General features: G+C 52.0%; 1 protein-coding gene across 2 annotated transcripts in view; it reads right to left on the bottom strand.

The window, feature by feature from the left end:
• Positions 1 to 27,384, bottom strand: part of MASP1 (MBL associated serine protease 1) — a 66,300-nt gene that overhangs the window by 27,473 nt on the left and 11,443 nt on the right. For both annotated transcript variants that reach the window (XM_077826290.1, XM_077826291.1), the window contains exons 2-8: positions 21,967 to 22,144; positions 19,936 to 20,067; positions 18,888 to 19,084; positions 18,047 to 18,194; positions 16,319 to 16,437; positions 15,192 to 15,270; positions 819 to 956 (exon numbers count right to left, since the gene is read on the bottom strand). In XM_077826290.1, the coding sequence (XP_077682416.1) occupies positions 819 to 956; positions 15,192 to 15,270; positions 16,319 to 16,437; positions 18,047 to 18,194; positions 18,888 to 19,084; positions 19,936 to 20,067; positions 21,967 to 22,144 (991 nt within the window). The remainder of the gene's footprint in view (positions 1 to 818; positions 957 to 15,191; positions 15,271 to 16,318; positions 16,438 to 18,046; positions 18,195 to 18,887; positions 19,085 to 19,935; positions 20,068 to 21,966; positions 22,145 to 27,384) is intronic.

Raw genomic sequence — 27,384 nt, 5'->3', positions numbered from 1 at the left:
CACCTTAAAGACTAACAGATTTATTTGGGCATAAGCTTTTGTGGGTAAAAAAAATCCACTTCTTCAGATGCATGGAATGAACATTACAGATACAGGCATAACTATATACTGGCACATGAAGAGAGGGGAGTCGCCTCACAAGTGGAGAACCAGTGCTGACAAGGCCAATTCCGTCCGGGTGGATGTGGTCCCCTCCCAATAATTGATGAGGAGGTGTCAAGACCAAAAGAGGGAAAATTGCTTCTGTAGTGAGCCCGCCTCTCCCAGTCCCTATTCAAGCCCAGATTAATGGTGTCAAGTTTGCAAATGAATTGTAGCTCTGCAGTTTCTCTTTGAAGTCTGTTTTGGAAGGTTTTTTTTGTTGAGGATGGCTACTTTTAAATCTGTTTTTGAATGTCCAGGGAGGTTTTCCCTGCAATTTTCCCTCTCTTGGTCTCGACACCGCCTCATCAATTATTGGGACGGGACCACATCCACCCTGACTGAATTGGCCTTGTCAGCACTGGTTCCCCACTTGTGAGGTGACTCCCTTCTCCATGTGTCAGTATATTTATGCCTGTATCTGTAATTTTCACTCCATGCATCTGATGAAGTGGGGTTTTTTACTCACGAAAGCTTATGCCCAATATATGTAATAGATACTTAGATACCCACTAGGTTATTATTTGCACAATCTTTGCAGATATATGCTTATTATTAACACTAGCCTACTGCACGTCGACTAGCCCAGCAAAGAGCATGCCGCACGCTCTCCCTGTTCAGAGCCCCACCCCCATTTGCGTGGCCACAGCCCCTTCCCCAGCGGCGGATGGCCTCACCGGTGATATTTGGGGCCATCTGATAGTAGGGTCGCCGGCAGGAGTACCGGACCCCTGACCGGTACGTGGTGAGATTGTTCCTTGTGGCGAAGGTGACGGACCCATGTTCCAGCTCCACCGGCACTTTGCAGTCCGCAACTAAAAGTCCACGAGGAAAGGAGATTTTAGTAGCATATGTACATATCCCGCCTTAGCAGGCTCTGTCCGCTGCCTCTGTCGGGTATGGCTCTAGGGCTGGGGGAGTTTGAAAGGGGTTTGTATATCAGCTCCCCCAGAGCTAGGTCGGCAGCAGCTGGGGATGCGTGCGCGTGAGATGGTTTTAACCCTTCAGGCACTGAGGAGAAGTATATCTGTCTTTAGTTCCTCGTCTTTCTCTTTCCTTCCAGCGGGCCCTCTCAGCCCTTTCCCACTGGACTCGCTCCTTCCTTCCCCATTGAAGTCCTGGCCCTGTCGAAGTCAATGGGAGTTTTGGCATTGATTTCAACAGGCCGTGATTTCACGCTTTAGCCTCACCACGCAATGCCTTGTACTATGCCCCAAACCAACTCTTCCCTTTGTGAGTCTGCCTACTCCATCCCTATGCAGGACAATGGTTTCCTGTGATAAACCGTAACTCCAGTCAGTCTGTGAGCAGAGATGACTCTGTCTTACCAAATCCAGTCCAGGTCACTGATGCAATGAACCAGCCAGTGTGTATGTTCACCTTTGTGTTGCACTGAATGGAACCAGGATTGCTCAGCTGTGTGTCATAGGCATTATACTGCTGATAGCTAAGGGAGATTCTCTTTTGGCTCCAGTGGTAGGGCCTGGCCTTTGGGATGAGGAGAATGTGAGTTCTAGCCCTGCTGTTGCTGTGAAAGTCTGAGCCATTGTGGTGTGCATTGTAACCAAAATCACTAGGCAGCTATGGATTTGTTACCATAAAATCCCTCGATATTATTGGTTAGGGAATGAATACTGCACAGGTGAGTAGGAGCTATCCGGTCAGATACGCATGTCAAAGCGGTTCTGATGGCTTCACGGGAACTCTGGGAATGGAGTGCGAAGGGTTCATGCCATTGCTGGACTGAGTACTGTATGGGGAACCTGGGCTGGGGTTGGGTTCTCAAAAGATTTGACCAGCTTTTAGACACTCAGTTATTACACTTTGCCTTGCTTCCTGGTGAGTGTTCATTCCCATCAGAGCCTGGGAAAGGCAGGCATTGGTGTAATCATGACCAGCCGGGCCCAGACAAGGGGGGATCCCATGATAAACACGTCAGGAGCTTTATCCGGCTACACAGTTGCTGGTAGACAAATACCTAGAATTGTCAGGCAGCAAATTAATCACTAGAAGGCGCAATGCAGCCCTAGGAACGTAACAGCCAGCACAAGAGCAAACTAATGATATAAACACAGGGGTGAGGCGTTCAAAGGGCAGGCCCTGCTCATACTAACCCTTACAACTGCCTTTTTCATAGGACAGACAGCCTGTGAAAAAGGCCACTTGATCTTTAAAGATTCTCTGGCAACTTGGTGCAGTAAGCAGGGTGTGCTGTGAATTCAGATCCTCTCAATGGGCTATTTATTATTTCAGCAGCACCTACTGCCACCTTAGCCTGCATTGTGCTTGGCACTGTACAAGCACAGGGTGAGAGACGCTGCCTGCCCCGATGAGCTTACAATCTGAATAGAAGATGGACAGACTTGGGGGGAGGTGAAGAGAGGCAGGAAACACCTGGTACAAAGTCATTCAGTAAGCCGGGTCAGAGACAGGAAGAGAACCCACGTGTCCTGGATCCCAGGCCAGTGCTCTGTCCATTGACTCACATGGCTGCTTGGATTGATGCTTTTGCTTAAACGTGGGCTTTTGTTGTTCCCCATCCCTCACTTTGTCTAGAGCTCAGCCCTGCAAACGCTACCGGAAACCAACAGAACTATTCCCCTAGCAAGCACCACACCAGCTAGGAAGTGTTTGAAGGATCAGAGACTTAGGTTTTGTCTCCATTGCAACCGTTAGCGCCGGTTACCACACTGAAGTTATGAGCTAGCTTAGGGTGAGTGAGAGCGGCCACGCTGCAAAAGAACACTGGAGCGACACAGTGCTATTGGGTCAGCCGCTGAGGAGTTGTGTTAACACCGGCTGTAGTCCCATGCCTACTGCATCATTCGATGGAGCAGCAGTAAGATTTGAGCTCCCACCACCCCTGAAATGTGTCAGCTAGCTCTGGTTTAAAGCCCCACTTAACTTAAGCTAGAGATTTGTGTGTGTGGATGGAGTCAGGGTAGCGGCAACACTCAAGTTATACCTTGAGCTAACACGCAGGTTAAGACAAGCCCTGCAAATTCTTCTACAAATTGAGAAGACTGCCCGTTCTTCTGGACAAGGACGTCATATTTGTCTCTGAGCTGCATAGCGCATTGTTGGCACTGTATAAATAATAATCAGCCGACGGGCTACATTTTTGATGGCGGGAGTGCTGAGTCACGCAACTGACGTCATAGGGGAAAAATGGATCTTCATGGTAAAACCGGACAAACCCTGCATCACTTCAAAACTTCCTCCCCTGCCGTTTTATTTTCTTGCAGCTTCCTGGCTGGGGCTTTGTCATGTTTTAAAGTGGCAACACATTTGGATTGGAAACGGAGGCTGCTGTCATGACTCTGGGGCTAATCAACGTCTGTGGTGACCTGCTGACCAGAAGCAGTAACTCCGGGGTGTTATAAGAAATCCCATGGGAAACGTATGCTGTTGTTGTTAATTATTATTATGTGTATTACGGTATCACCTGGGAACCCTAGTCATGAACCAGGGCCGCATCATCTCAAAAAAGATATACTGGCATTAGAAAAGGTTCAGAAAAGGGCAACTAAAATGATTAGGGGTTTGGAACGGGTCCCATCTGAGGAGAGATTAAAGAGGCTAGGACTTTTCAGCTTGGAAAAGAGGAGCCTAAGGGGGGATAGGATAGAGGTCTATAAAATCATGAGTGCTGTGGAGAAAGTGAATAAGGAAAAGTTATTTACTTGTTCCCATAAGAACTAGGGGCCACCAAATGAAATTAATGGGCAGCAGGTTTAAAACAAATAAAAGGAAGTTCTTTTTCACTCAGCGCACAGTCAACCTGTGGAACTCCTTGCCTGAGGAGGTTAGGAAGGCTAGGACTATAACGGGGTTTAAAAGAGAACTGGATAAATTCATGGAGGTTAAGTCCATTAATGGCTATTAGCCAGGATAAGTAAGGAATGGTGTCCCTAGCCTCTGTTTGTCAGAGGGTGGAGATGGATGGCAGGAGAGAGATCACTTGATCACTACCTGTTAGGTTCACTCCCTCTGGGGCACGTGGCACTGGCCACTGTCGGTAGACAGGATACTGGGCTGGGTGGACCTTTGGTCTGACCCAGTCTGGCCGTTCTTATGTTCTTATTGCACTAGGCCCTGTACACACAGAGAACAGCCTGTAGTTACTAAGCTGCACAGAACAGAACTTTCACAGGCTACTGCCAAACTGGCTACGAGAACCGTGGTGAGGTCACTAAGATCAGAGCTCTTTTATCTGGTGAGCCTCGGGTACCTGCCTAGGGGAGCCGAGGGCCCAGGCAGAAATGAGCACTGGCTCAGTCTTCCACACGATTGATTTTCGGTAGAGGCTCTGAGTTACAGGTGAGCAATGAGCCTCTTGGAAAAGAATTACCAGACAAAGAGGGGTAGGATGGTATTGTCCGAACATCCCTCTCCAGACAGACACACACTCTGCCTTCTTCCTCCGCTCTGCCTTTGCTCGGGGCACTGCTGGATGTCAAAGCCATCTGGGCTGAGACTACAGATTATGCTCTTTGTGACTGGAAAGCCCTAAAGCCCTAACCCAGACAGCCCTGGCCATTCAGGTGTCTGTATGCACAACATTATGGAGTTACCAGCGTGTATCAATCAATGCCCTCCACAAGTTATTAGCACTGGGCATGACGGTAATGCTGTCATGCCATTTCCAGGGCCTCTGCCTTCGACTGCCGGTACTTCCAGGCCTGTGCACACTCAGATGCACCAATCTCTGAGCCTTTGCTTCAAAACACTGCACAAGAGTTGAGTGGCACCCAAGCAGACTTGGTTATGAATCGTTGAGGGTGGGTTTGCAGTTGGAGAGAGACTGTGGTCTCTTGAGATGGACAGCAAAAGGGGAGGGTCAGGAATGGAGAGACAATGGTCTTCCAGAGGTGGCGGCAGCTTCTTCTGCTCCATCATCATGATCTTCCTCCGCCTTTCAGTCTCATGCTGCCCGCTGTGGGGAAAAGGCCTCCAGTTAGCAAGGTCTTTAAGCTGCCAGAGATGGGCCGGGTCACAGGCCTTCCTCGTGAACAATGGGCGGTGCGTAGTGGTGCTGGCAGCAATGGGCTGAGGATGTGGCCTTCTCAGGGCGTTGAAACCTGCAGACTCTACAGGCAGGATCTACTTCTCCTCTGCTCACCCCTCACAATGCCCGCTCCCACCCTCTGCTGCCACTGGATGAGAGCGTCGGTACAACCTGTGACCCAGTGGCCGTTTCTACTCTTCATAAGGATGACCTGACCTGATTCCTGGCCTTCCAAGGTGCCTGTGTTATGAAGAGAATTTGCACTGGATTATGGATGGAAAATGTCGCGCCTTATGACTTGTACAGAGAGGGTTTGCCTCAGGCCTGTCTTTGCAGGGAGGTGGTGCTGGGGCAGTATGGAGTGAAGTTAAACTCCAGGGTCCTGATTCTCAGTCATGCAAAGACCCCTTTTCACTCGCCTGGCACTACCCCTTTGGGGAGCTCTCTGAGGCTTCACAATAATGCTGATTCCAGGCCTTAAATATTACTGAGGTTTATGTCACAGTGTAGCCCCCAGGAACCTAAGAACAACCATGCTGGTCAGACCAAAGGTCCATCTAGCCCAGTATCCTGTCTTCTGACAGTGTCCAGTGCCAGGTGCTTCAGAGGAAATGAGCAGAACAGAACAATTTATTGAGTGAGCCATCCCCGGCCGTCCAATCCCACCTTCTGGCAGTCAGAGCTTTAGGGACACTCGGAGCATAAGGTTCCATCCCTGACTGTCTTGACTAATAGCCATTAATGGACCTATCCTCCATGAGCTTATCAATTCTTTTTTGAACCCACTAATACTTTTGGTCACAACATCCCCTGGCAATGAGTTCCACAGGCTGACTGGACATTGTGTGAAGGATACTTCCTTATGCTTGTTTTAAACCTGCTGCTTGTTAATTTCATTAGGTGACCCTTGGTTCTTAAGTTATGTGAAGGGGTAAGTAACACTTCCTTATTCAATTTCTCCACACCAGTCATGCTTTTATAGACCTCTATCATATCCCCTTAGTCGTCTCTTTTCTTAGCTAAACAGTCCCAGTCTCTTTAATCTCTCCTCATACAGAAGCTGTTCCATACCCTTAATCATTTGTGTTTCCCTTCACTGTATTTTTTCTAATTCTATTATATCTCTTTTGAGATTGGGTTGACCAGAACTGCACGCAATATTTAAGGTGTGGATGTTCCATGGGTTTATACAGTAGCATTATGATATTTTCTGTCCTATTATCGATCTCTTTCCTAATGGTTCCTAACATTCTTTCAGCAACCTAGCAGATGCAGAGTCCTGGGAACAGAGCAAAGGGGATGGGGCCACAGCAGGTATGTCCAGGTATGTGGGGCTCTCACAGATAGATTTGACCAGGACAGTGAATGTGGCCTGGGGCAAAGGTAGTTATGAATTCTGTAGCTTTCTTTCCATGGGGGTCTACTGCTGCTGGTCCCCACAGCAGGGAAGAGAAGATGGATCTGCTGGTCCTCCCATGTGGGGCAGATGAAGGGAAGCTACAGTAGAGGGAAGGAAGGCCATGGCATGGGCCACGACACCAGAGAGATGGAAACATTTGCAAAACTTCAGGAGGAGTCGCCTGATAAAATTGCTGATCAAGCCAAAATTTGCCAGGGTTCATTGGTGCTAATTTGTGTTTGAGTGTCTTCTGCCAGCTGCATGTTCTTGAGAGGACAGGAGGACCAGCAAGGATTGATGTGCCGTCAGGAAAAGTGGGCACTGGGAAGACTGGGGTGAACATGCTCCTACTGCTTCCCAGGGACTGCGTTCACGCCAGCATCGCTGATGCACCAGACGCTTGTCCTATCATAGATTCACAGATTCCAAAGCAGAAGGGACAGTTGTGATCTTCCCTCTAGTTCAACCTCCTGTCTGACACAGGCCAGAGAACTGCCCCAGCGTAATTCCTAGAGCAGAGCTTTTAGAAAAAACACCCAGATGTGATTTAAAAATGGCCAGTGATGGAGAATCCCCCCACGACTCTTGGCAAATGGTTCCAGGGGTTAGTTACTCTCACTGTTAAAATGTTATGCTTTATCCTGCCAAACCGCATCTTTCTAATGGTCACCCAGCTCCTTCCAGGGAACGTACAAATAGTTCTAGCAATACCTTCCCCTGCTCCGTGCTTTCGGGGTGGGGTGGGGTGGGGTGGGACACAGTCTTTACAGCAGCAGCTGGTGTTGGTGATGAAAAAATCAAGTCTAGTACTGGCAGGCACCAGAGAGACAGCCCTGGAGACTGGACAGGTCCAGCATGGGCAACGAGAGGGCTGGCTTCCCCCTGTTACCCCACCAGTGTCCTTGGACCCTGCCCCGAAGGGACCACCTTAAGTTTATACTCCCACGGCCCATCCAAACTTTGGCCTCTTTGCTGAGATTGAAGGCACGGGGGCCAGTCAGTGCCTGCCACAGTGACCCTGCATTGTGTGGGTACCTTGTCCCACTCAGACCCGGACTGCAAGTCCTTCCGTCCATTTGCCCTCCTTTCACTTCTCCCGCCCCCACTCCAGATCCTTGTTTTCTCCCGGCAATGCTCCGACCTGGGGAGAAGACACACAGTGCTTGGGGATGTGGGTTAGCCACTGACTGCAAACAGCCCACCTGTAGCTGATCTCTGCCTGTAATTCCTTCCATCCAGACCAGGCTGCACCACTGGCTGCTGGAGCTCGTGCACTGGGCGGGTTTGTACTGAGGCAGCTAGTCGTGGGCATGGCCAGTGCTACCCCCGGCTACACGGCTCTTTTTAAGCGCACAAGCTGGAGCAGAGCTAGCGTGGCCCGTCTCCGTGCGCTGGGGAGCACCCTCCCAGCTGCAGTGCAGACCTACGCTGAGGAGCAGATGATGTCATGCTCTGGGAGACCTCAGGGCCGTCCGGCACGTGTCCCCTGCCCTCCAGGGCTTTATGAACGGATTCAGTCCAAGCTGCTCAGAGAATGAACCACAAACCCGTGTCCGTTTGCATTTAAGCTACCACGTGATTCACCCTGCTGGGACTGGAGGGAGGAGCCCCACTCTCCGGTGCCTTGCCTGGGTCTGGATGGGACACAGGACTGTGTCCCCTGGTGACGGAGGTCCCTCCTCAGGCCCCATTTTCTGACACTGGCCCCTGGCCCCCGCTCTCAGCTGGGCCTGGTGCTGCAGCCACTCCCTGCTCTTGGGTCCCCAGCGTTCGCTCGTCCTGGGTACCAGCATCTCCACACTGCTAGATCCTCTCTTCCTGTTCTGGGTCAGCTCCTCCCTCTCTGCCTCCACAGCCTCACGCTCAGTATCTCCCTCGTGGCTGCTAGCCCCACTCCTCTCTCCACCGCCCGGCCCCTCTCTGCCTCAGGCCGGCCCTTCTCTTCGCCCATGTTTTATTTCAGGGCCCTGCTGCACTGTGCTCGACGCCTCCAGTCCCCATTTGCAGCTGCCCACCCCCTGCCAGGCCTGGCCTTCTCCTCGCCGGCCCCTCTCTTTCTTTCCCCCTCTCTGCGTCAGCTGCGAGCTCCTCCCCTCTGCTGCTTTTTGGGTGCTGCTGACTCTCAGACTGTTTCAGCGTCCGGCCCTGGGAGCCCCCACTCTGATCTCTCTCCTTCTGCAAGGTCTGGCTCCTGCCTGAGCCCAGCGTTCCTCCTCCCCAAGCCCTGCTCTCTATGGGCCTGAGCCAAGATTTCCAGCAACTTCAATGGACTTTGGCTGGCTCTGTGTATGTGGTCCCATAGCTCTCAAGAGCCCATCTTCATCCACTCTCTCCACTCATTCCCACCGCAGCCCATCACTTCCCCTGCCCATGCACTGTCACGACCACCTAGCCCTTCCCTTGCTTCTCTGCTCCTTTCCCTGGCTTGCTCTGGTTTTTTTCCCCTTTCTGTCCCCAAGAGCATGATAGCAGCCCTTGCCACAATTCCTTCCAGCCGGTGCTCTCTGGCCCTGGAGGTCTCTGCTAGATCTGGGATGGGTGGCAAGGAGATGGAGCCCTCAACATGGAGCCATGAGGCATCCAGTCGTGTCAGGGCTTTGGGCAGGCAAAAGCAGCTTAAAGAGACTTGTGATCACAGATTGCTTCCTTGTGGATTTATCTTGAAAGCACCTTTTAGTCCCAAAGAGCTGGGGGTGGGGGGTTGAAGTGCACTGGAACATGCTGGCCTAGCCTGGCTTTTTTTGCCCCATGCTATTTAGCTAGAGGGAGGAACGTTTCTTATTCATTACACTGGAACAGATCCCCAGATTTACCCAGAGAGACCAGGCAGCAAAGAGTTAAATTAAACCAACCGAACAAAACAAGCACAGACGAGGCTGCCAACCTGTGCAGAACGACTTTCATTGTAGTGGGGCGCAGGGCTGGGATGGAGTGGGAGGAGAGGCCCTGTCCATGAAGACCGCCAGGATGCAAGCTCCCTGGCCTGTGTTATGTCTCTCAGCAGCCTAGAGGGTTATTTGTTTTTCCGGCGGGGGCCTGAGCGTTTGAATTCGTTTCAGTTTTGTTTTTCTTTCCCTGTCCGGAGACCCAGTGGGAGTTAAGCGTGTGCCGGGCAGGAAGGGTTAACAGAGCACGGCACCATACCTACAGCGGCGATGGATTCCATTGTGTCCCATACAGATCAGGAAGGGTGACGGGGGTGGGGATGCCCCGCTGGAGCCCTAATGACTCCCTGACACGTCTCAGAGACACTGGCCACTCTAAGGGGTGCGGCTTGATGGCACCCAGGCTCATGCTGTTGCTTGGTCCAGCTCAGCTCCTCTCTCTGGCCTGTGGTCGGTTGTTTCTGCAGCTGCACCGAAAGCAGAGGAGAAAGGGGGAAGAGGAAAGCAGAGAGAGAGAAAGCAGAATCAGTGGCCGAGCAGAGAAAGTTCATGCAGGAAACACAGCCCAATAACACCAGAAATAGTTAATGCTACCCGGTAGCAATTCAGCAAGCGTGAAAGGCAGCTTGGGTTATACACACTGACTGGGCGCTGCACAGGGATCCATCTCTATTAAAGGTCGATAGGCACTGCAGTGCAATGGAACCCGCTTAAGGGGAAACCTGCCTTAGCGGAGTAACTGTCCTCTGTTGCTTCAGTGGGCTTTCTCATTTCACGCGTCCTCCTTGGCCTCACTGTGCTCAATTCTCCAGTGGGATGCAGCCCGCACCAGCGTGGCTGGCTCCTGATACAATGAAACTTGCCTCACCAGGCCCAAGTCAGTTCCCCCATCAATGTTTATTAGCGCTCATTCCAAAATCTATGTATTTACCGCCAAATGTTCTGGGGGGGGGGGAACTTTCATTTTTGTGCAACTTTTTCATCGATTATTTCTTTGGAGGGATTTTAATTGACAACAGCCCCTCCCCCCATTTTTTGACAGCCAAAACTGTCAGTTGGGGGCGGGGGGGTGTTTTCAATTTTTCAACGAAACCTCAACAAGATTTGGATGACAATTTCTCTTTGGTCCAAAAGCTGGTGGGGAAAACAGTCTGTGAGGAAAACCCCCCAACCAGTTCTAGTTTTTATTCAGTCTCCGTGCAAGCAGAACTCCAGTGAAATCTGTGGGAGACTGGTATAGGAATGGGGCAATTGGAACCTCAAGGTTTGATTGAATTAGGAGGATTCCTCTGTATTTTCCAGTAATAATTGTAATAATTGTGCCACGTGCTTCAAAGGCAATGTAGTAAGATATGACAATAGTTAGCAATTCTCGCAGCGTCACGCTTTCCAGCCTCAGCGAGATTTGCAAACCAAAATGTACCCTTACAAACACCACTGTGCAGCGGGCTCTGTAGGTGCCTGTTGTATTAGGGGGAGGGGTAGCTCAGGGGTTTGAGCATTGGCCTGCTAAACTCGGGGTTGTGAGTTCAATCCTTGAGGGGGCCATTTAGGGATCCGGGGCAAAAATTGGGGATTGGTCCTGCTTTGAGCAGGGGGTTGGACTAGATGACCTCCTGAGGTCCCTTCCAGCCCTGATAGTCTAGGATTCTATTTTCAAATAAAGATCCTGCCCGCAATGATATTTGCAAGGGGAGGTTGTGGATCAGGAAAACTCCAGCCAGCAGCACTTCTGGGTCCTCATCGCTGTCCCCGGTCCCACGCGTCACCAACACAAGAGAGGAATGAGATCCAAAATGTGCATCTGTAGCTCAGAGCAACTGCGTGGATTAGCAAGAGAGTGGAATCATAGGAGCCTATCCTGGATATACATGGGTGTGTGGAGAGAGAGTAGATGGGGGACAGGCAATGTTTCCTCACGGCTACGGAAGGGTCCAAGCCACAGGATTTGGATCCATTATTTCACATGGGTGTTTGGATTTATCAGCTGAAGGGGTCCCAAGACTCCAAAGATTGAATCAGGATCCAGGTCCGAGGTCCACCAAAGTTCAAAGGCTGGGAGTGAGCTTCCTGGGCTTGTATGGGATCAGAAGTGGACATCATAGCATCATAGGATATCAGGGTTGGAAGGGACCTCAGGAGGTCATCTAGTCCAACCCCTGCTCAAAGCAGGACCAATCCCCAACTAAATCATCCCAGCACGCCCAGCCTAGCCACAGGCTGGATGTACTGGAAAGCTTAGGACAGAGTCCACACCCACAAGATTGCAACTGTGATTTTGAAGCAAAAAAGCTCAGGTCAACCTTCAAAATGCAGGAGCCTTCTTTGAGCTGCACTACTTCCCAGAGCCTTCTGAAGCTCCTCCATCCATAACCAACAAAACCTACCTCGGTCCTCTGGTCAGCCACCAGAGTGTTTCTTCACACAATGCACAGTCAACCTGTGGAACTCTTTGCCAGAGGATGTTTTGAAGGCCAAGACTATAACAGGGTTCAAAAAAGAACTAGATAAATTCATGGATGATACGTCCATCAATGGCTATTAGCCAGGATGGGCAGGGATGGTGTCCCTAGCCTCTGTTCGCCAGAAGCTGGGAATGGATGGCAGGAGAGAGATCACTTGATCATTACCTGTTAGGTTCACTCCCTCTGGGGCACCTGGCACTGGCCAATGTCGGCAGACAGGATACTGGGCTAGATGGACCTTTGGTCTGACCCAGTGTGGCCATTCTTATGTTCTGTCCTCAAGTGTGTGCTTGGTCGATAGATGGTGATAGGGGCTAAGGGTCAAGGTTCAAAGAGTCCCACAAGGTTTTCAGGCCAGGCTGCCATTGCTCTCAGTGTGAGTAGAACATTGTGAAATGGCAGGAAAGGTAACCCCTTATCTCCTTTTACAGAACTCTTCAAGACGTCCTGGGTGGTCGTTGCCAAGTGAGGGAGACCGGCTGACTTCCCCCACCCTTCCCTCTGCTCTGCTCTGCTCTGGGATAGGTGGCAGCAAGTTCAATGCATTGGAGCATACAGGAAACTGTCAGTGTTTGAGGACCGGTACTTCGTTTTCGTAGAGGTGTTAAACTGGACGGTTCTGAATGTACTGCCCTGGAGGCTGAAGTCCTCCCTTTGTCACAGATCAACTCCAGCTTGGTGCATGCTTCCCCCACACTGCCCCATGTGCCTCCACGCTGACCGGGCCGGTGTGATGGGGTGTGCAAACCCTGTATCAGACTGGAAGGGATGGTGAAGTGGTTATGGGCTCACCCCACCCTGCCCGGACATACCTGCATGGCCTGTCAGGAGTGGTGTGAGAGCTCAGCAGGAGGCTACTCTGGGGCGAGGACAGACCTCAAGTCTCCAGCTCCCAAGGAGAGGCCTGATGGAAGGCAGGGGCTGCTCCCATGACCACAGAGTGTCCAGGCCCCATGAGAGGAGAGCCAGGCTATAAACAATCACCTCAAGACCCTTTCTGGTGGCCGAGCAGAGGACATTGAGATAGATTGTGGCCAGCCCAAGACTGCCTGAAGGAAGAGAGGCTGGGGGCTCGTCTGGGACTTGTTTGTTTCATTTTTTCTCTCTGCCTGTAACCTCGGTGGGGGTGAACTCCAGAGGAGCTCAGCCGGAGGGCTGGGTTTCCGTCTTTGGGCCGGTGATGTTAACATCCACGACCTGGACGATGAGAGCCCAAGAGAGGACGTGACCCTGGTGCACCCCAAAGGGGAGCTGCAGGGGGACCAGGCCCCTGACAGACCACCTAGAGGGGACAGAGGGGAGTTCACTCTCCATGCTGACACTGCCAACATTAGGGTGCTAGCTACTGCCTATTTGGGTGGTGTTTTTCTTAATGCACACACTTCTATGCTAGGAACTGGGTGGGGGACCAGTGGTGTGCCCTCTGCATGTGCAACGCATGCCCCAGGACTGGCTGTGCACTCCTGTCTGCTCCCCAAGTGTGCACAGAGGATGCTAGAAGAAAAAGGCGTTCTCCGCACAGCATAACCTCGCGTGCGCCGTAGGTGCAAGGTCGTGCTGCATGGAGGACACCATTTTGCATACAAGTGTAGAACTGCGCGCCTGCCTAAATATGCCACTGTATGCCACTGGGGTGGACTCTGCCAGTTCATTTAACACTGGCCACTGTCAGATGATAATGCCTTTCGGTTACTTCTGACCTGGGCTGGATCAGAACCGATGACCTTGAGGTCAAAGGCTCCTTACCCTGGCATTAATTTTTTAATCTTGAACATTTCACACAGCTGATCATTCGGAGGAACGTTACCGTTCCTTTCTAGCTTCAACTGCAGCACAAGAGTGAGCCTGGACTGCCAGCCTGGTACCACCCAGCGTTCTCAAACCCTGGGATGCAGCTATTCCTGTTCTGTAAGATCCAACTGTGGATGACATGAGAGCAGGGACATTTGGGTTTAAGCAATCTATACGTTCCTGACATGGACACCAGGAAGCTAATTCAAAAGGCAGACATTAGTGATGAGAGCCATAGCTGTGCATGCTGGAGAAAAGAAGTCAGTGGCTTGCAAGAAAAAATTGATTGTGATGAAGGTGTAAATAGTGCATTTCATTAGCTTGATTTCAGAGACAGGGGAACTGGGTCAGAAGACACAGAAGTGATCTGAGGCCTGGTCTACACTGCAAAGTTAGGTTGACATAAGTCGCCTTGTGCGGACCTATTTGTGCAAGAGTCTCCACTCAAATTTGTCTCTGGCTGACATAAGCGCCCCACGATGGTGATGAAGTAAAACTACTTCTTTGAACGGCGCTGACCCCAGCTTGGTGAGCACCTTACCAGCTCTCCCTTGTGTGCAAGCAGCCAGGATGCATGTGCACAGGCGATGTACTAACTTCGGCACTGTACACCGACGCAACTTGTGTCGACCAAAGTCTGTAGCGTAGATGTGGTCTGAGTCTTCACACATTCTTTCAAAGGGAACTTTTTTTTTTTGAGGTTTGCAAAAAATATTTGGCCAACTTTTCTAATTTGTTTGATTTGTCTCTGCATTGCCTCGTTCTGGGTAGAGACAGGACCACACCAAAGCCCTGGTTTTGGACACCCCCAAAACTGGCAAGAAATTCAGATCTGTATTCAGATTTTACAAACGGTCCTTATGTCTATAATGGGCAGAGTAACCACATCCATCCGCCCAGCTCCAGACATCCCCCAGACTTGGACAAGTCCAGATTCACACCAGAACTCGGCAGCTGGCTCCCTGCAGCAGTGAGTAGAAGTGAAGGAGCGGAATGATCACAACAAAGACTGTCTGCTGAGAGCGTGACCCAGATTTTGTGGATGAAAGAAGTTCTGAGAAGGTCTTAATCGGTACCTGAACCTTTCCATATCCCCCCACCCATTGCTAGTAGCTTTTGGGCTTGATCCAGCTCCCAGCAAAGTTAACTGGAGCCTTCCTACAGATGTCAACGGGCATTGGATCAGGCCCTTAATGACTGGCTGAAGATTTTCTCAGATGAGCCAGGCTAGGGCTTGCTTGGCCGTCTGAGACGTGAGAAGGTCAAACAGCTTGGAAATCCAATTACATTAGTAAGTCACTCAAGGAAAAAAATAAACAGCCAACCTGTGGCATTGGGCACAAACCCTCTTCCGTTTAGGAGAAAGAGCCAACCTGGTTTTGCAGAGGTATAATTAATAGCCACCCTGGCTGGTGAGGTGCCTCTGAGCAGCGGATTGCACTCTGTGAGCCTGGCATAGTAGTTCCATATACCGTTCAGTGGTCGGGGGGAGGGTTTCTTACTTTTGCAGATGGGGATCTTGTTGCTCCATGTTCCGTCCTTCAGACACTCGATCTGGAAGGAGTCGCTCTCCACGTTATCCTGGGCAGAAGGGACAAGCGAAAACCATTATCCATGCAGCCAAAGGACCTCCCCCTCCCACTGCAAAGACTCATCTTCCCAATGGCCTGACTGGGCCAGCTATCCACCGTAAAGAGACGTTGCTCACTGGGCAAGCCAGTAACAAAGAGAGTTTCCTCTTCATTAAGAACTCCTCTGTTTATTGAGTTTGAAAGAAAATTAGAAAACAAATGTGTTTCTTTCCAAATATGACGGCAGTGGGCGCAGTATTAGAACCTAGCCAGGAGGATGGAGCAGCCTATCATAGGGTATTAGTGTACTGGGACATAGGAGTGATGCTAGAGATGGATTATATAAAGAGAGAGGTCATTTTATGAAGCCTCAGGGATGGGGTAGGTAGAGCCGAGGATGGCTCAGTACTGATTCAGAGGTAAGAGTTCCACCTACTGATTCATCAGCATTTTCTTCAGTTACCAGCTACTCCGTGAAGGTCACCTACCAAAGGACCAGCCCTGCTTGGCTTGGGAGAGCGTAGCAGGAAATCACAGACAGAGCAGCACCCCAGGTGCCTCCGTCTCTTGGGGAGACGCCAAGCCTCGCGTCTGGCTTATTTGCAAGTAGTTAGTTTGCTGGCGTGGGCGAGAGGTTTAGCTGGTGGTTGGGGGACATGCTGTATTCTCTCTCCTCCCACTTCTTTAGTGGCTAGTTTGTGGCTCTAAGTGTATCGAGCCCTTGTGGATAGTTCTTGCTCCGGGAGAGTTGGATGAGCTTTTGTTTGATTAATTTCTCCAGAGCACGGCTGCAGCCTCCTTTGGCAGCGATGCCCATCCCGGGATAGTTTCAGAGCGTTTAGGGCTGAAGGGACCATCCGATCATCTAGCCTGACCTCCTGTGCTTTGGCTCATTACCATAGAACATTGTAGGCGTCCTTAAATACGGACATGCCTCTGGCTCGAATGCCAGACAGGTGGAGTGCCCCCCAGTGGCCCCAGGTTTCCTCTGGTGGAGGAGAGGAGAGAATCTGGCCCAGCGCCCCGAACGCTCACATCAAAGCCAGTGGCTCTGGTACCTTTAGCACGTTGTAGCCGGTGTTGCAGCTGATGACCACCTGGTCCTTAAAAGTGTACTTGGCCTGCGAGGGCTCGATTTTCCCGTTGATTGGCGGCTGCACCAGTGGACACGGGTTCCCTTTGAGGGGGGAGAGGGGAACAAAGAAAGACCATGCTGACCGACTGGCGAGGGTGTGTGAGGGTGGCGCCCCAACAAATGGAGGGTGCTCCGAATTCCAGGGCCCACAGCTGTTTATTAGGGTAATAGTTCCCACCAATTCTCACTGGGCCAGACCTGCAGGCAGAGGGGCATGTCACGGGGGGCACAGAGACTGTTGCTTCCTATGGGGTTGCCTTTGGAATCCCCCCCGAGGTGTCTTGCCTGCTTACTGGCCTGGCTATTTTCGAACATAGCTGTGTATTTTGGATGAAACGAGGACCGATGACTGCACACTTAGCATAGACATCCTGTTCCTCCCAGTGGCCTCAGGCCTGGCACTGCTGCTGTGAGTGGCAGGTACATCAAGGTGGTTTCCAAGTGGCAAAAATATTTGATAGCGAGGTCGGTCGGTCAGTGAGGTCGCCCCTGTAGCTAAGCTGATGCCCGGGGTGAGCTGGCGTGCTGTGCTGTGCCGGCAATGTGATTGGCCCACCGGGCACCAGGCTGTGACTGATCCATCCAGCTGGGAGGTCAGGGCAAGCCAATGGGGGAAGCAAGGAACCCAGCTGTGGGGTGGCGTGACACAAGCACTGATTAGGATGGGCTCAGTGACCTCTCCTGGGCAGCACCGTGCAGAAGAGGAGGGTTAGGGTGGGGGGTGAAGGCTGGGGAAGAGCTGGTGTTGGAGAAAGCCTGAGTCCCGGAGTGCAGGGAGCAGGGAATTCCCCAGCGGGAGCTGTGCAGCGAGACAGGCTTCGGCGCTGCCCAGCAAACACTTCCCCGCCGCTAGCCTAGCAGAGCTGCTGCCTTTGCAACCCCTCAGAGACACACCCAAGGTCAGGTCCCCCAGGGGGCCACCCCGTGCAAGGCTGCGCCCCTGGGTGGGGTGCCAGTAGCAGAAACTGACCCTGGCAACCTCTGGATCCAAAAGCATAAGCCTCTCCTAAGCTCAGACCACTACCTAGCTGTATTAGCCCAGGCTGCCGCCACCTGTTTCTGCGGGCCTGGGGGACAGAGTGCTGCGCGGAATGTGGACGGGTTACACCTACAGGCCAGCAGGCTGCTGCGTGCCAGTCCGGGCTGCGCTGCCGGGCAGGCTGCACACAGGCTTCAAACTGTTACCCAGGCCTGGCTCAGGACCGCTGTGGCAATGGCACAGAGCAGCATTATTAAGGGAGGGCACGCTGTGAAACTAAAAAGGCAGCCCATTTAGCCTGTAGAGTTAACCTGTGGAACTCGCTGCCACAGGATGTTAGTGAGTTAAATAAAGAGCTTGGTAAGGTCCAAAAAAGAGGGGGTGATGCTAGTCTGAATAGCAGTAGCATGTGCAGTGACCTTGACTAGTGAGGATCATGGGAGATCCCTGTCCCCATGTTTGAGGGCACAGCCATGCTCAGGGAGAAGTCCCCGTCCAAAGAACAGGATTGCTCAGTTAAATTAATTATGCAAAATCTATCCCATCTCTTGCCTGAAGTCTCTGGCCTTGGCCATTGTCAGAGACAGGATTCTAGACCAGGTGGAGCCTTGGTGTCTATGTGCAGGGTCCAGCCCCCTGTGCACGGTGAAGGGAAGAAGCCAGAGCAGTTACCGATTGCTGTGTAGGATAACTTCCACCCTTGGTTCTCTCCTGAGCTGTCGCTGTGGAACAGGATCTGAACGCTATTGCTTTGGGTTTCAAGACGTCCTGGGGATTTTTCCCCACAGAAAGGGCCAAACTCCTTCCGACCAGCTTTAATCTGCCAGAGCAACAAGAGGAGATGGTGCAGAGAGTTAGGATCCACTGGGGGCTCACTACGCACTGAGGCTGGTGCGTGGGTATCACTACACCCTGAGGCTGGCGCGTGGGTCTCTCTATGCCCTGAGGCCTTGCGAATATAAATATGTCTTAGACCCTCTGTGAAATGCTTTGGGGGAGGGGGACAAGGAGGGGCACCTCTCACTGGTCTCCAATGAATGTTTGCCCAAATCTCAAAGGCTTCTCAAGGTCACACACAAGCTGGGATCGCCATGAGATGCTCAGGACTGACCCAGCCATGGTGCTACGTGATAGCTCAGGAATGGGGTGCACTGGCAAAGCAAGGGGTGCAAGGAGGGCACCAGTGCTGGACTAGCAGGGGGTGCTGCAAATAGGGGGTGAGCTGGGGCTCTGTTCGTACTCGGAATGGCATGAGGAAGTTTGCCTGAGTAAAACCTGAGCAAATCTTCAGTGGTGGGCTTTTAGTTTTGCAGGCAGGGCTTAAATTCAGCTGGAGCTGTCCGGAGCGGAGCTGCTGTAAATATTCAGCCCTGCTGTAAGCAGGCTCTGCTCCCACTGGCTGTACTCACTTGGGCCTGGGTCGCGGGTGGTCCGATGAGCTAGGAGTTGAGGTAACGTGGGGGGAGTCATGCCCAGAGATCTCCCAGAGCTGGGGCCAGCCCAGCCAGCTCACCTTGATGTAATCGTAGGGGCAGGACACCTCCGGGTGGTCCTCAATGTCGAAGCTGTCTTCGAACTGCAGGCTGATGAGGAAGCCTTCCTCCAACTCGATGCGGTACAGGCAGTCGGAGCTCTTGGGATAGGGGCTGGGGAAGTCGGCGCTGGTGATCACCCCACTTCTCTGGGTGAAGAGGTTGCTGCTGCACTCCACTGAAAGGCACACGGGAACCCTGAGCAACCGGCCTCTCCGGGCTAGACCCTGGGTCCCGGAAGGAGCCCAGGGTTAAAGTCTGGCCTGCTGTCCCTGCGTTGTCTCCTATTCCTAGCCCTGGGCAATCTCCCCTCAGAACACCTCCACCTGACCGAGCTGACAGGGAACCTCTGGACCGGATCCTGATCTCACGCACACCCGCACCCACCAGGAGTGGGGCCACCGATGCCAGTGGAGTTATGCTGGTGTGAGCCAGAGGGGAATCGGGCCCAACGCTGCTGAGAGGACAAGTGCTGGCCGCAGGGGAGATCCACTGGGATCCGGGGAAGGACATCTCCATCCCCAGGCTGCTCAGCTGTTACAGCCCCCATTGCTGCTCCGACCCTCACCCATGCCCGGGGGGATTGGCTGGTGGATCTGTGTCATTGTGGATCCACTGGCCCTTCCCTGCCATAGCCCCCCGCAGGCTGCTCGGGTGCAGGGAGCCCCCTTACAGATGTGCTCAGAACAAGCATGCTGAGACCTTCCGGTGCAGGAATCTGCACCGGCCAGGCCTAATGCATTCTTTGGGCCAAGGTCAGTCTTTATTTTGGTGTCGCACAAGCCAAGAGCAGAGGTGAACCGGCCACACTGCCACAGTGGCCGACCGCACCCACTTGGGCACTCTGAGCAGAGAGTGCATGGCCGGCGTGCTCCCCAAGTCCCAGCTGGGGGGTGGGCAGGGAAAGCAGACACAGGCCAGGGAGGGCAGATTTGCCCTAAGGGCTAAAGATCCAAGTGTGGCAGAGAGCGCGGCATGATCTGTCCCAGCTGCCTGATGTCTCTGGCAGAGCCCGGAGCTGGGCCGTACCTTTGCAGGTCCTGTTGTCAGAGTGCAGGATGTAGCCAAATCGGCAGGAGCAGTAGTACCCCCCGATGTAATTGTGGCAGTTGTGGTCGCAGGCCAGCTCCTCATCGCTCTTTTCCAGGCATTCGTCCACATCTGCAGGGGAACAAGAGTTGAGCAGAGCCTTAGAAAGACAGGCATCAAGACAGGAGCACCCCCCACTCCTCCCGGCACTGCTCCTGAGGGGGCGTTTAGACACAGGCAACAAGGAGGAGCTAGGATGCACTCGGACCAAATGGCGACGAAGTTTTGGTCCATATTTCATGGCTCATCCGTAATGGGCTGAAGCAAAAGCCCACATCTGACCATCCCATGATGGGTTAACACGGGGCTGACTGGTGTGAGAAAAGGAGGAGCTGGCCTGCCATGGCAATCGGTACACCTGCCCCACTGCGTAGGGGGTGGGGGGCGTAGAGTTATGATCCTACAGCCTGACACACCCAACCGTCCAGCAGCAAGCGAGGGTTTTGTTTGCAATAGCAACTCACTGTCTATCAATGGAGTGCCCCCGCAGGGCAGGAATTCGACTGCTGGGACCGGGGCCCTAGGGCTGTGTTTTCTGTGCGTTACAAGGGTCATGCTTAGTCTGTTCCCTCCGTCTCCCAGTGCTCAGATCATTTTGTGTTGCCTTCTAAACACTTAGGGCCAGATTCTGTTCTCAGCTACACTGGCATCATTCTGGAGTAACTGCATGATGTCACCCTGGTGTAAGAATCCCTCAAAGCAGCAATAAATGGTAGATGGAACGGTTTCCCTTAAAAGTCCTCTCCACCTCACCAAAATGGCAGCTGAGATGCAAGGGTAGATTAAGGGGTCTGAAGCCTGGTCCCCAAAATTGAGGGCTGAGGGCAGGATAATCTCACTGGGGATTCCTTTGAGTATGAGAGGGAAAGGTGATGCTGGGCCAGTCTTGGAGTGTAGGAGCTGGGCTGGTATATCAGCCTGAAGCCCCGATTCCCAGAATCTGGGGGCACTTTGGGGAGTGACAGACACCGACCTGACAATCTGCAGTTACTCTGTGGCAACCTGCCTGGAACTTGGAGGGAGGAGTAGAGGTTGCAGTGGGGGAAGAGTTAGAAAGAGACACCAGCAAGTCAGTCTGTGTGCACGTGGCTGGAATGCTAGCTGCAGTTGGAGCATCTCTGTAAATAGTTCTCCTAATAAAGAGCCAGTTTAGGTTTAGAAACATGAAGTCCTCTCATGTTATTACCCAGCCCATGGTGCACGCAACAGACTTTGCCACTGCAGGGGTCAAGACTAAATCAGAAGAGGATAAATAAAAGAGAATGATGGAGAGCCAGGGTGGGAGGAGAGAGGACTTGCATGCTGTCCAGCAGGGGATCTCAAGCTTGTTCATAGTGTGCACTACATCTTAATACAGAGATTGTCTCCTGGACACCTCTCCTCTCATTGGCAAACTCCCAGACCACCTCACCTGCCATTCACAATGCCGTAACATCTCTACAGAAAGTGTTCTCATTGAAAGCAACACTAGGAAAAAATGTGAGTGTCTTTAACGGTCTTTGATGCAATTCAGTGGCTGGGAACAGGGAAGAGAAACCAGCACCATGTGCCCAGCCAACTCTCCACATGCCACCAGCAAGTGCCCTGCAGACTGCAGTTTGGGCAGCCTCTGCTGTGTGCTAACATGTCATGGCAGTGGGCATCACACATCCTTCTGTGCCCCCCTGAAAATGTCTCAATTTGCCAAGCACTCCTTTGGGATTGCTTGAGCTTCAGTGGAAGTCACCCCCGGCTCTGCTAATACTCAGCACTTTCCACGGTGACCATAGGCCCTGCACTGCTAACAGCTGATGGAAATTCTCTTTGTTCAAGAAGCAGGGGCCTGTGCGTTTGGAGCAGAAGGATCTGAACTCTACCCCTCTTGAGCCATGAAGTTCTGCATCATCCTCAGAGCCTTGGAGTCCTAAGGGGCTATAGGTTTGTAGCAGTATCATAGTGTACCTGCTACTTCACTGCAAAGGAGCTACTTACCCACTGCTGTGTAATGGGCGTCAAAGCCAGTGAAGCGCTCCTCATTGGAGAAGTCGGATCTGAACGTGAGGCCCATGTAAGAACTTGGAGACAAGACCACCTGCTGCCCGGGGGCCTGCTCTGTGTCTGTCGTCTCCCTGCCACAGAAAGTTGCCAAGACTTGGTCTTCAGCCTCAACCTATTAAAAGCCAAAGAAAGACTCCGTTAACACAAGGCATGGCTGGAGACGCACCAGTCTGCTCAGCTGCTCAGCCAGCGTGGTGCACGGTATTCACAATTGACACTCTACTCATAGGAAAGGGCTCAGGGCACCAAAGGCATCAACGAGGAGACTGACTTGGTGTGGAAGAGCTTCCAGTGAGGTCTCTAGCCAATCCTGTATTATGTCAAGTTAGATTTCTTCCTAAACCACCCATTTAATAGACACTAAGACCCAAAGGTCCCACCATGATCAGCCAGTGAGACGCCCCCTACACAGCACAAGCCACAGGACTTCACCCAGTAATTTCTGTAGTGAAGACAATTTTTCTCCCCGGCTGGGTAAGTAAACACCGCTGAACCCAGTAACGTGCAGTTGAACGTTGAGTAAGGCATCTCCAAGTGATGAAGACCAGATGAGCTTGGAAGCACTTCAACGCTGGCATCTTTGCAACAGCTCTTGGTAGCTTGCCCCACTGCCCAGGCCCATCTTGCAGCTACATAAAGTCGCCCTTCCTATTTAACTTACATTCTGTTTGCTGCAGCTTAGGCTGCGAGTCAAGTGCCATCTATCATGTGACCACTTGAAATGGTTCAGCAGGTTGTCTTAATTACCAGTGCTTAGGAACAGCTGAGGAATGACTCTCTCATGAGGTATGAAAAAAATAGTTTCCAGAGGGTTATGATTTTTATTTAAAAAGATATATCTGCATTTTAGCTGATAAAGAGCTAGCGAGAAATGTCAGATCGACGCTGCTGAAGACTGAAGCTTCCTCTTTAGCTGCACAGCGTTTGGATGAACTTCCATTCACCCCCAACCCTGCTAGTGTACCAGAGAACGGAGAGAGAGCCCACTCCCCACAAGCCATTTGATTCTAACCTCTCTGCGGAGCCTGACATCCGGATGCCACTTACACATTTATGCTGGAGGCACCTACTCACTTAGAAGCAGACAGAAAAACCAACACTCCCTTCTCGATGGTTGCCAAAGAGCCACCAGATTGAAAGGTGCCAGATTTACATCCCTAAAGACTGAAGTCTTCTGCTTAACCACCTACCAGGCCCTGTGCTGGCAAGGATGCTGCAGACTTCCCCCATTCGCTGTCCCACCCATAGAGATCATGGCCATGCATCTTTCATGATATCGTTGCAGCAAAAGCCAGCTGCCTGGGGTTAAGAAGAAGATTCCTCTATGCGAGGTTGTTCTATAAGTGTCCCTTATGGATGTTTGAAACCTCAGCTGGTACTGGCCACTCTCACGGACAGCATTAGCTGGGCCATTGATCTGATGCAATGTGGTAATTCCTCTGTCCCTAAGACGCAACATTGAAGCGACATAACGCGACATCAGCTTGACATACACATGCAAGGTCAGGGACACTGCTGTATGTTCTATTCCTGGACAGAAATCAAGGGGTTATTTCCGTGTCTTCCGAGCGAAAGCTTGTCTCTCTCACCCACAGCAGTTGACCCGCTAAAGATATTACCTCACCCAGCTGGTCAGGCAGAAAGAGACATCCAAAAGACCTGGTAATATCAGCTACACATAACAGCGAAAAGGGGAGGTGAGTCTGCTTTGGGAGAGTGGGGAATCAGGACAGACTGTGGAGGAGAGAATGTGAAGGTTAACTCAGAGCCCAGGTGTGCAATTTCTATTCACAGCTGTTTGCCTCTGGAAGGTTCCCCCCGCCCATCTCCTGCCTCCATGCTGACCAGCTCCACAGCCCCAGCCTCACCTTTCTCTGCACTTAGTTCTGGGAGCCTCTTCAGAACCCCAGGAGATGGCCAGTGACCGTGTAAACAGGCCGAGTAACAGGGCGACAAGGGAACTCCAATCAGCAAATTCGAGGAGGCCATCAAGGAGAGGGAGGCCCAGCATTTAGATTGTGTTAAAAAAAACAAACCACCCCAAACATTTCTACAGGCTTATTTTTAAAAATGGAATTGAGAAGCGTTTGTGGGATTGTTGGGACGTCCGTTCCCCGGCAGTGCTGGAGACCCAGTCACAACTGGTTTTGTCCTATGAAGGATATCCAGAAAGTGAAACTGACTAGGAACTGAAGTGAAACTGACCAGCCTAGTTTTATGTCTCAGCTGAGCAAAGTGTGATAAGTAACTGAACTGCATCAGGAGCCTGTGGAATTGCATTCACTTTGAACATCTGAAAGAGAGATTAGGAACAGGGGCAGGGAGATTTTTTAAATAATCAGATGGGACCAAGTACCCCACCACCACCCCAGCCCAGTCTCCAGTCTTTCTCCTCTGAATTAGCATGCCTGTGTTCTTGCATGCTAAACTCCTGGGACCTATGTGGTATGCACAGAGATGATTAGAACCGTCAGCAACAGGACAATGCTATTTCACAACGACTCCCGGGGTTTCGAAATTTGTTTTCATTAGGCATCAGAACAAAACCAAAATCCTTTGAACATTTTTCGCGAAATGGAATTGGGTCAGAATGGCACTTGTCCCCTCCCTCTCTGCTCAGAAATAAACCAAGAGCATTGGACCTCAAAACCATTCTAATGAAAAGATCATTGGAACCCATATGTCTCTCCAAAACATTTCAGCTTTGATGAAACAGCCTATTTCAGTGAAATTTCATTTAGCTGAATATGTTCAGCCAGCTCTATTTCATATATAAGTGATTATTACTGTTATTATTTATTCATAGTGTGGTAGCACATAGGCACCCCAGTCCTTGACCAGGACCCCACTGTGCAAGGTGCGGTACAAACACAGAACAGAAATGACCCGCCCTGCCTCGCAGAGCTGACAGCCTAAGTATACTGATGGATACAGGCAGAGAGAGGTGACCAAGGCCACAGTGCAACAATACTGGTCAATGTCAGAGGGAGTGATCTCAGTCCACCAGCTGCCTAACCGCCGAGAGGTTTGTTGTTGGTGTCGTGGCAAAGGAGAGATGACTCTTGTGTTCTGCTCTAGCTCTGCCTCTGATCTCGGGTAAATCGCTCTGTGACTCTTCGTCCCGCTCATAAAATGGAGCTAATTCCTGACTCCCAGTGGGACGGGGAGGCTAAATTCATTTATGTTTGCTAAAGGCACTGGGGTCAAGTTTTCTAATGCACCTGAAATGACTTCGGAGCCTGGGTTCCCAATTTCAAAAGGCTTAGATGCCCAAGTCCCACTGAAAGTCCTGCAGGTGACTTTTGAAAATGGAACTTTGGATGCTTTTGAAAATGTTCCCCTTTGTGATCTCTCCACGGAAGGAGGACAAATGAATCATTTTAAATGATTGTCAGTTCAGGATATCAGTAGGCTGGTATTGTTTAATACCCCGGGGATTCGCGTCTGAATAAGGTCTCCTACGCCTTTGCTGGAGTTCACTGGCGCTGGAGGTACATTTTCCATCTTGGGCAGACATCTGCGTGTGAGCTCTGCGGGAAGGGGCTAGCCACCCAGAGTACGTCCCTGGGATCTTGGCTGGGGTGGCTGCCCGTGCAGATCAGAGTGACACTGCTATTTTTAGCATGCTAGCTCCATCAGGCCGGTGGGAGTACGCGTACCCATGCTGGGAATGACGCTGCCAGACCCTCAGTGAAAACCAGCGTGGGTGCAGATTGCCTGCTGTACAGAGCAGAGAGAGACCCCACATAAATGCCGCTGCAGTCAGCCCATCTTGGTCCGTTGCTGTGGTGTTGTGTTGTCAGCTTGTCCCCTCCCTCGGCTCCTAGCTCCATGCTGGCCTGGGCATTGTAACCTCCTCCAGCTGCTGTTCGCAGCACCCTGCCTGCGTTCCTATGAGGAGATTTGAATAGGAAGAGCCCCCCTGCTTTCCCCCACTGGGGGAGGGGGTGGTGGAGGAATGTTGCTTTCCCAGCTTGTGCCAGCCCTGCTCCTTTTCATGCCAAGTGAATTCTATTAAGGGGAGGACTAAAGAAGCCGTCCCCCATTGCCAGAGGATGGATCAGCACTGCGGCTGCCCTGATCTTCCCATCTCCCTCCCTCTGGAGGGTTCTCTGGTCTTGGGGTTTGGAACGGCTGGCTCCCCATGTCCCACAGAGGAGAGGGCTCTGCATGCTGGTGGGTTTGGACGATCTGGACTGTCCTGGGAATGTGAGGATGGGCGGCCAAGTGACTGAGCTCCTGTTTCTGTTGGGATACGGATGGGGTCACAGGGGCCTGCACCAACAAAATGAAGGGGTCTGGGAGTGTGACAGGTGTGAGAGAGAGGCGAGTGAGTGTGTGAGGAGTGTGTGTGTGCGAGGGAGGGGAATGAGTGTGTGCGGCAATTGTGTGTGTGTGTATTTGCAGACATCAGGGGAATGGGCACGTGGGGGGTTGTGAGTTGGACAGGGCTGTGTTTGTACGAGTGAGGAGGGTGCGTGTGGAAACTGTGAGCATGACAGGCAGGAGCTTTCAAGGTGTTCCTAAAGCTCTCGCTAGCATGCAGAGCTGCAAAATCTTTCCTCCTCCCCTCGTGCCAGGCCTGCAACCCAGCACCTGGGGGAGGTGCCAGGCTCACAGTGGCGGCTGGGTGGCGAGCTTGGCCTGGCATCCGTTCCCCTGACAGCTCTGCCTGGCCATTTCTGTTGCCTCAAGGCAGCAGCAGCCCTGGGGACTCGTGCGATCCCCCTTCCTGGGCTGGAGGATTTCACTGTGGTGCTCCCTGGGCCCCAGCCTCACTTCTTGGAGCCCATGTCTAGCTCCTCCCCTCCAAATCCTGGGGTGCAGGGAGCCCCTGTGGCAGCCTGTCTCTTGGCTCACTGGGGATGTAGGCCCTCACGTACAGCCCACCCTTTCTGCCATGCAGTGGCACGGGTTCAGTTGGGCCAGAGCCCCCAGAGAAAGGGGGCAGCATTTGGACCACAACAGTTTTAGAATTCGGATTAAATGAAGGACAAATATGTAAAGGCGGAGCCGATCTACAACCCTGGCTCGATTTAACCCAGACTCCAGGCACAGACCCCCCTGCTCACAGCACCAGGGCACATATCGTATCACATTACGGTGAGCAGTTCTCTGCTGGCGTCGGGGTCCGACGGATCCAGTGCAAACGCCAGCTGCAGACAGGGCCAGCCGCACAAAGCAGAAAGCCATCTGTATGCTCCCTGTATGGTGCCTACACGGCAGAGGCAGCATATGGAGAATGCTAGCTCCTGGAAAAAGCTCCGGCTGGTACAAAATGCAGCAGCCCATCTGCTTGTGGACACAAGTCACTGCGAAGGCATCAGCTGGGCACTTTGCTCTCTGCTCTGC

This window comes from Eretmochelys imbricata, chromosome 9 (assembly GCF_965152235.1).
Source record: "Eretmochelys imbricata isolate rEreImb1 chromosome 9, rEreImb1.hap1, whole genome shotgun sequence".
Classification (NCBI taxonomy): domain Eukaryota; kingdom Metazoa; phylum Chordata; order Testudines; family Cheloniidae; genus Eretmochelys; species Eretmochelys imbricata.
The sequence above is the reverse complement of the archived record's forward strand: the minus strand, read 5'-3'. Positions and strand labels throughout refer to the sequence as shown.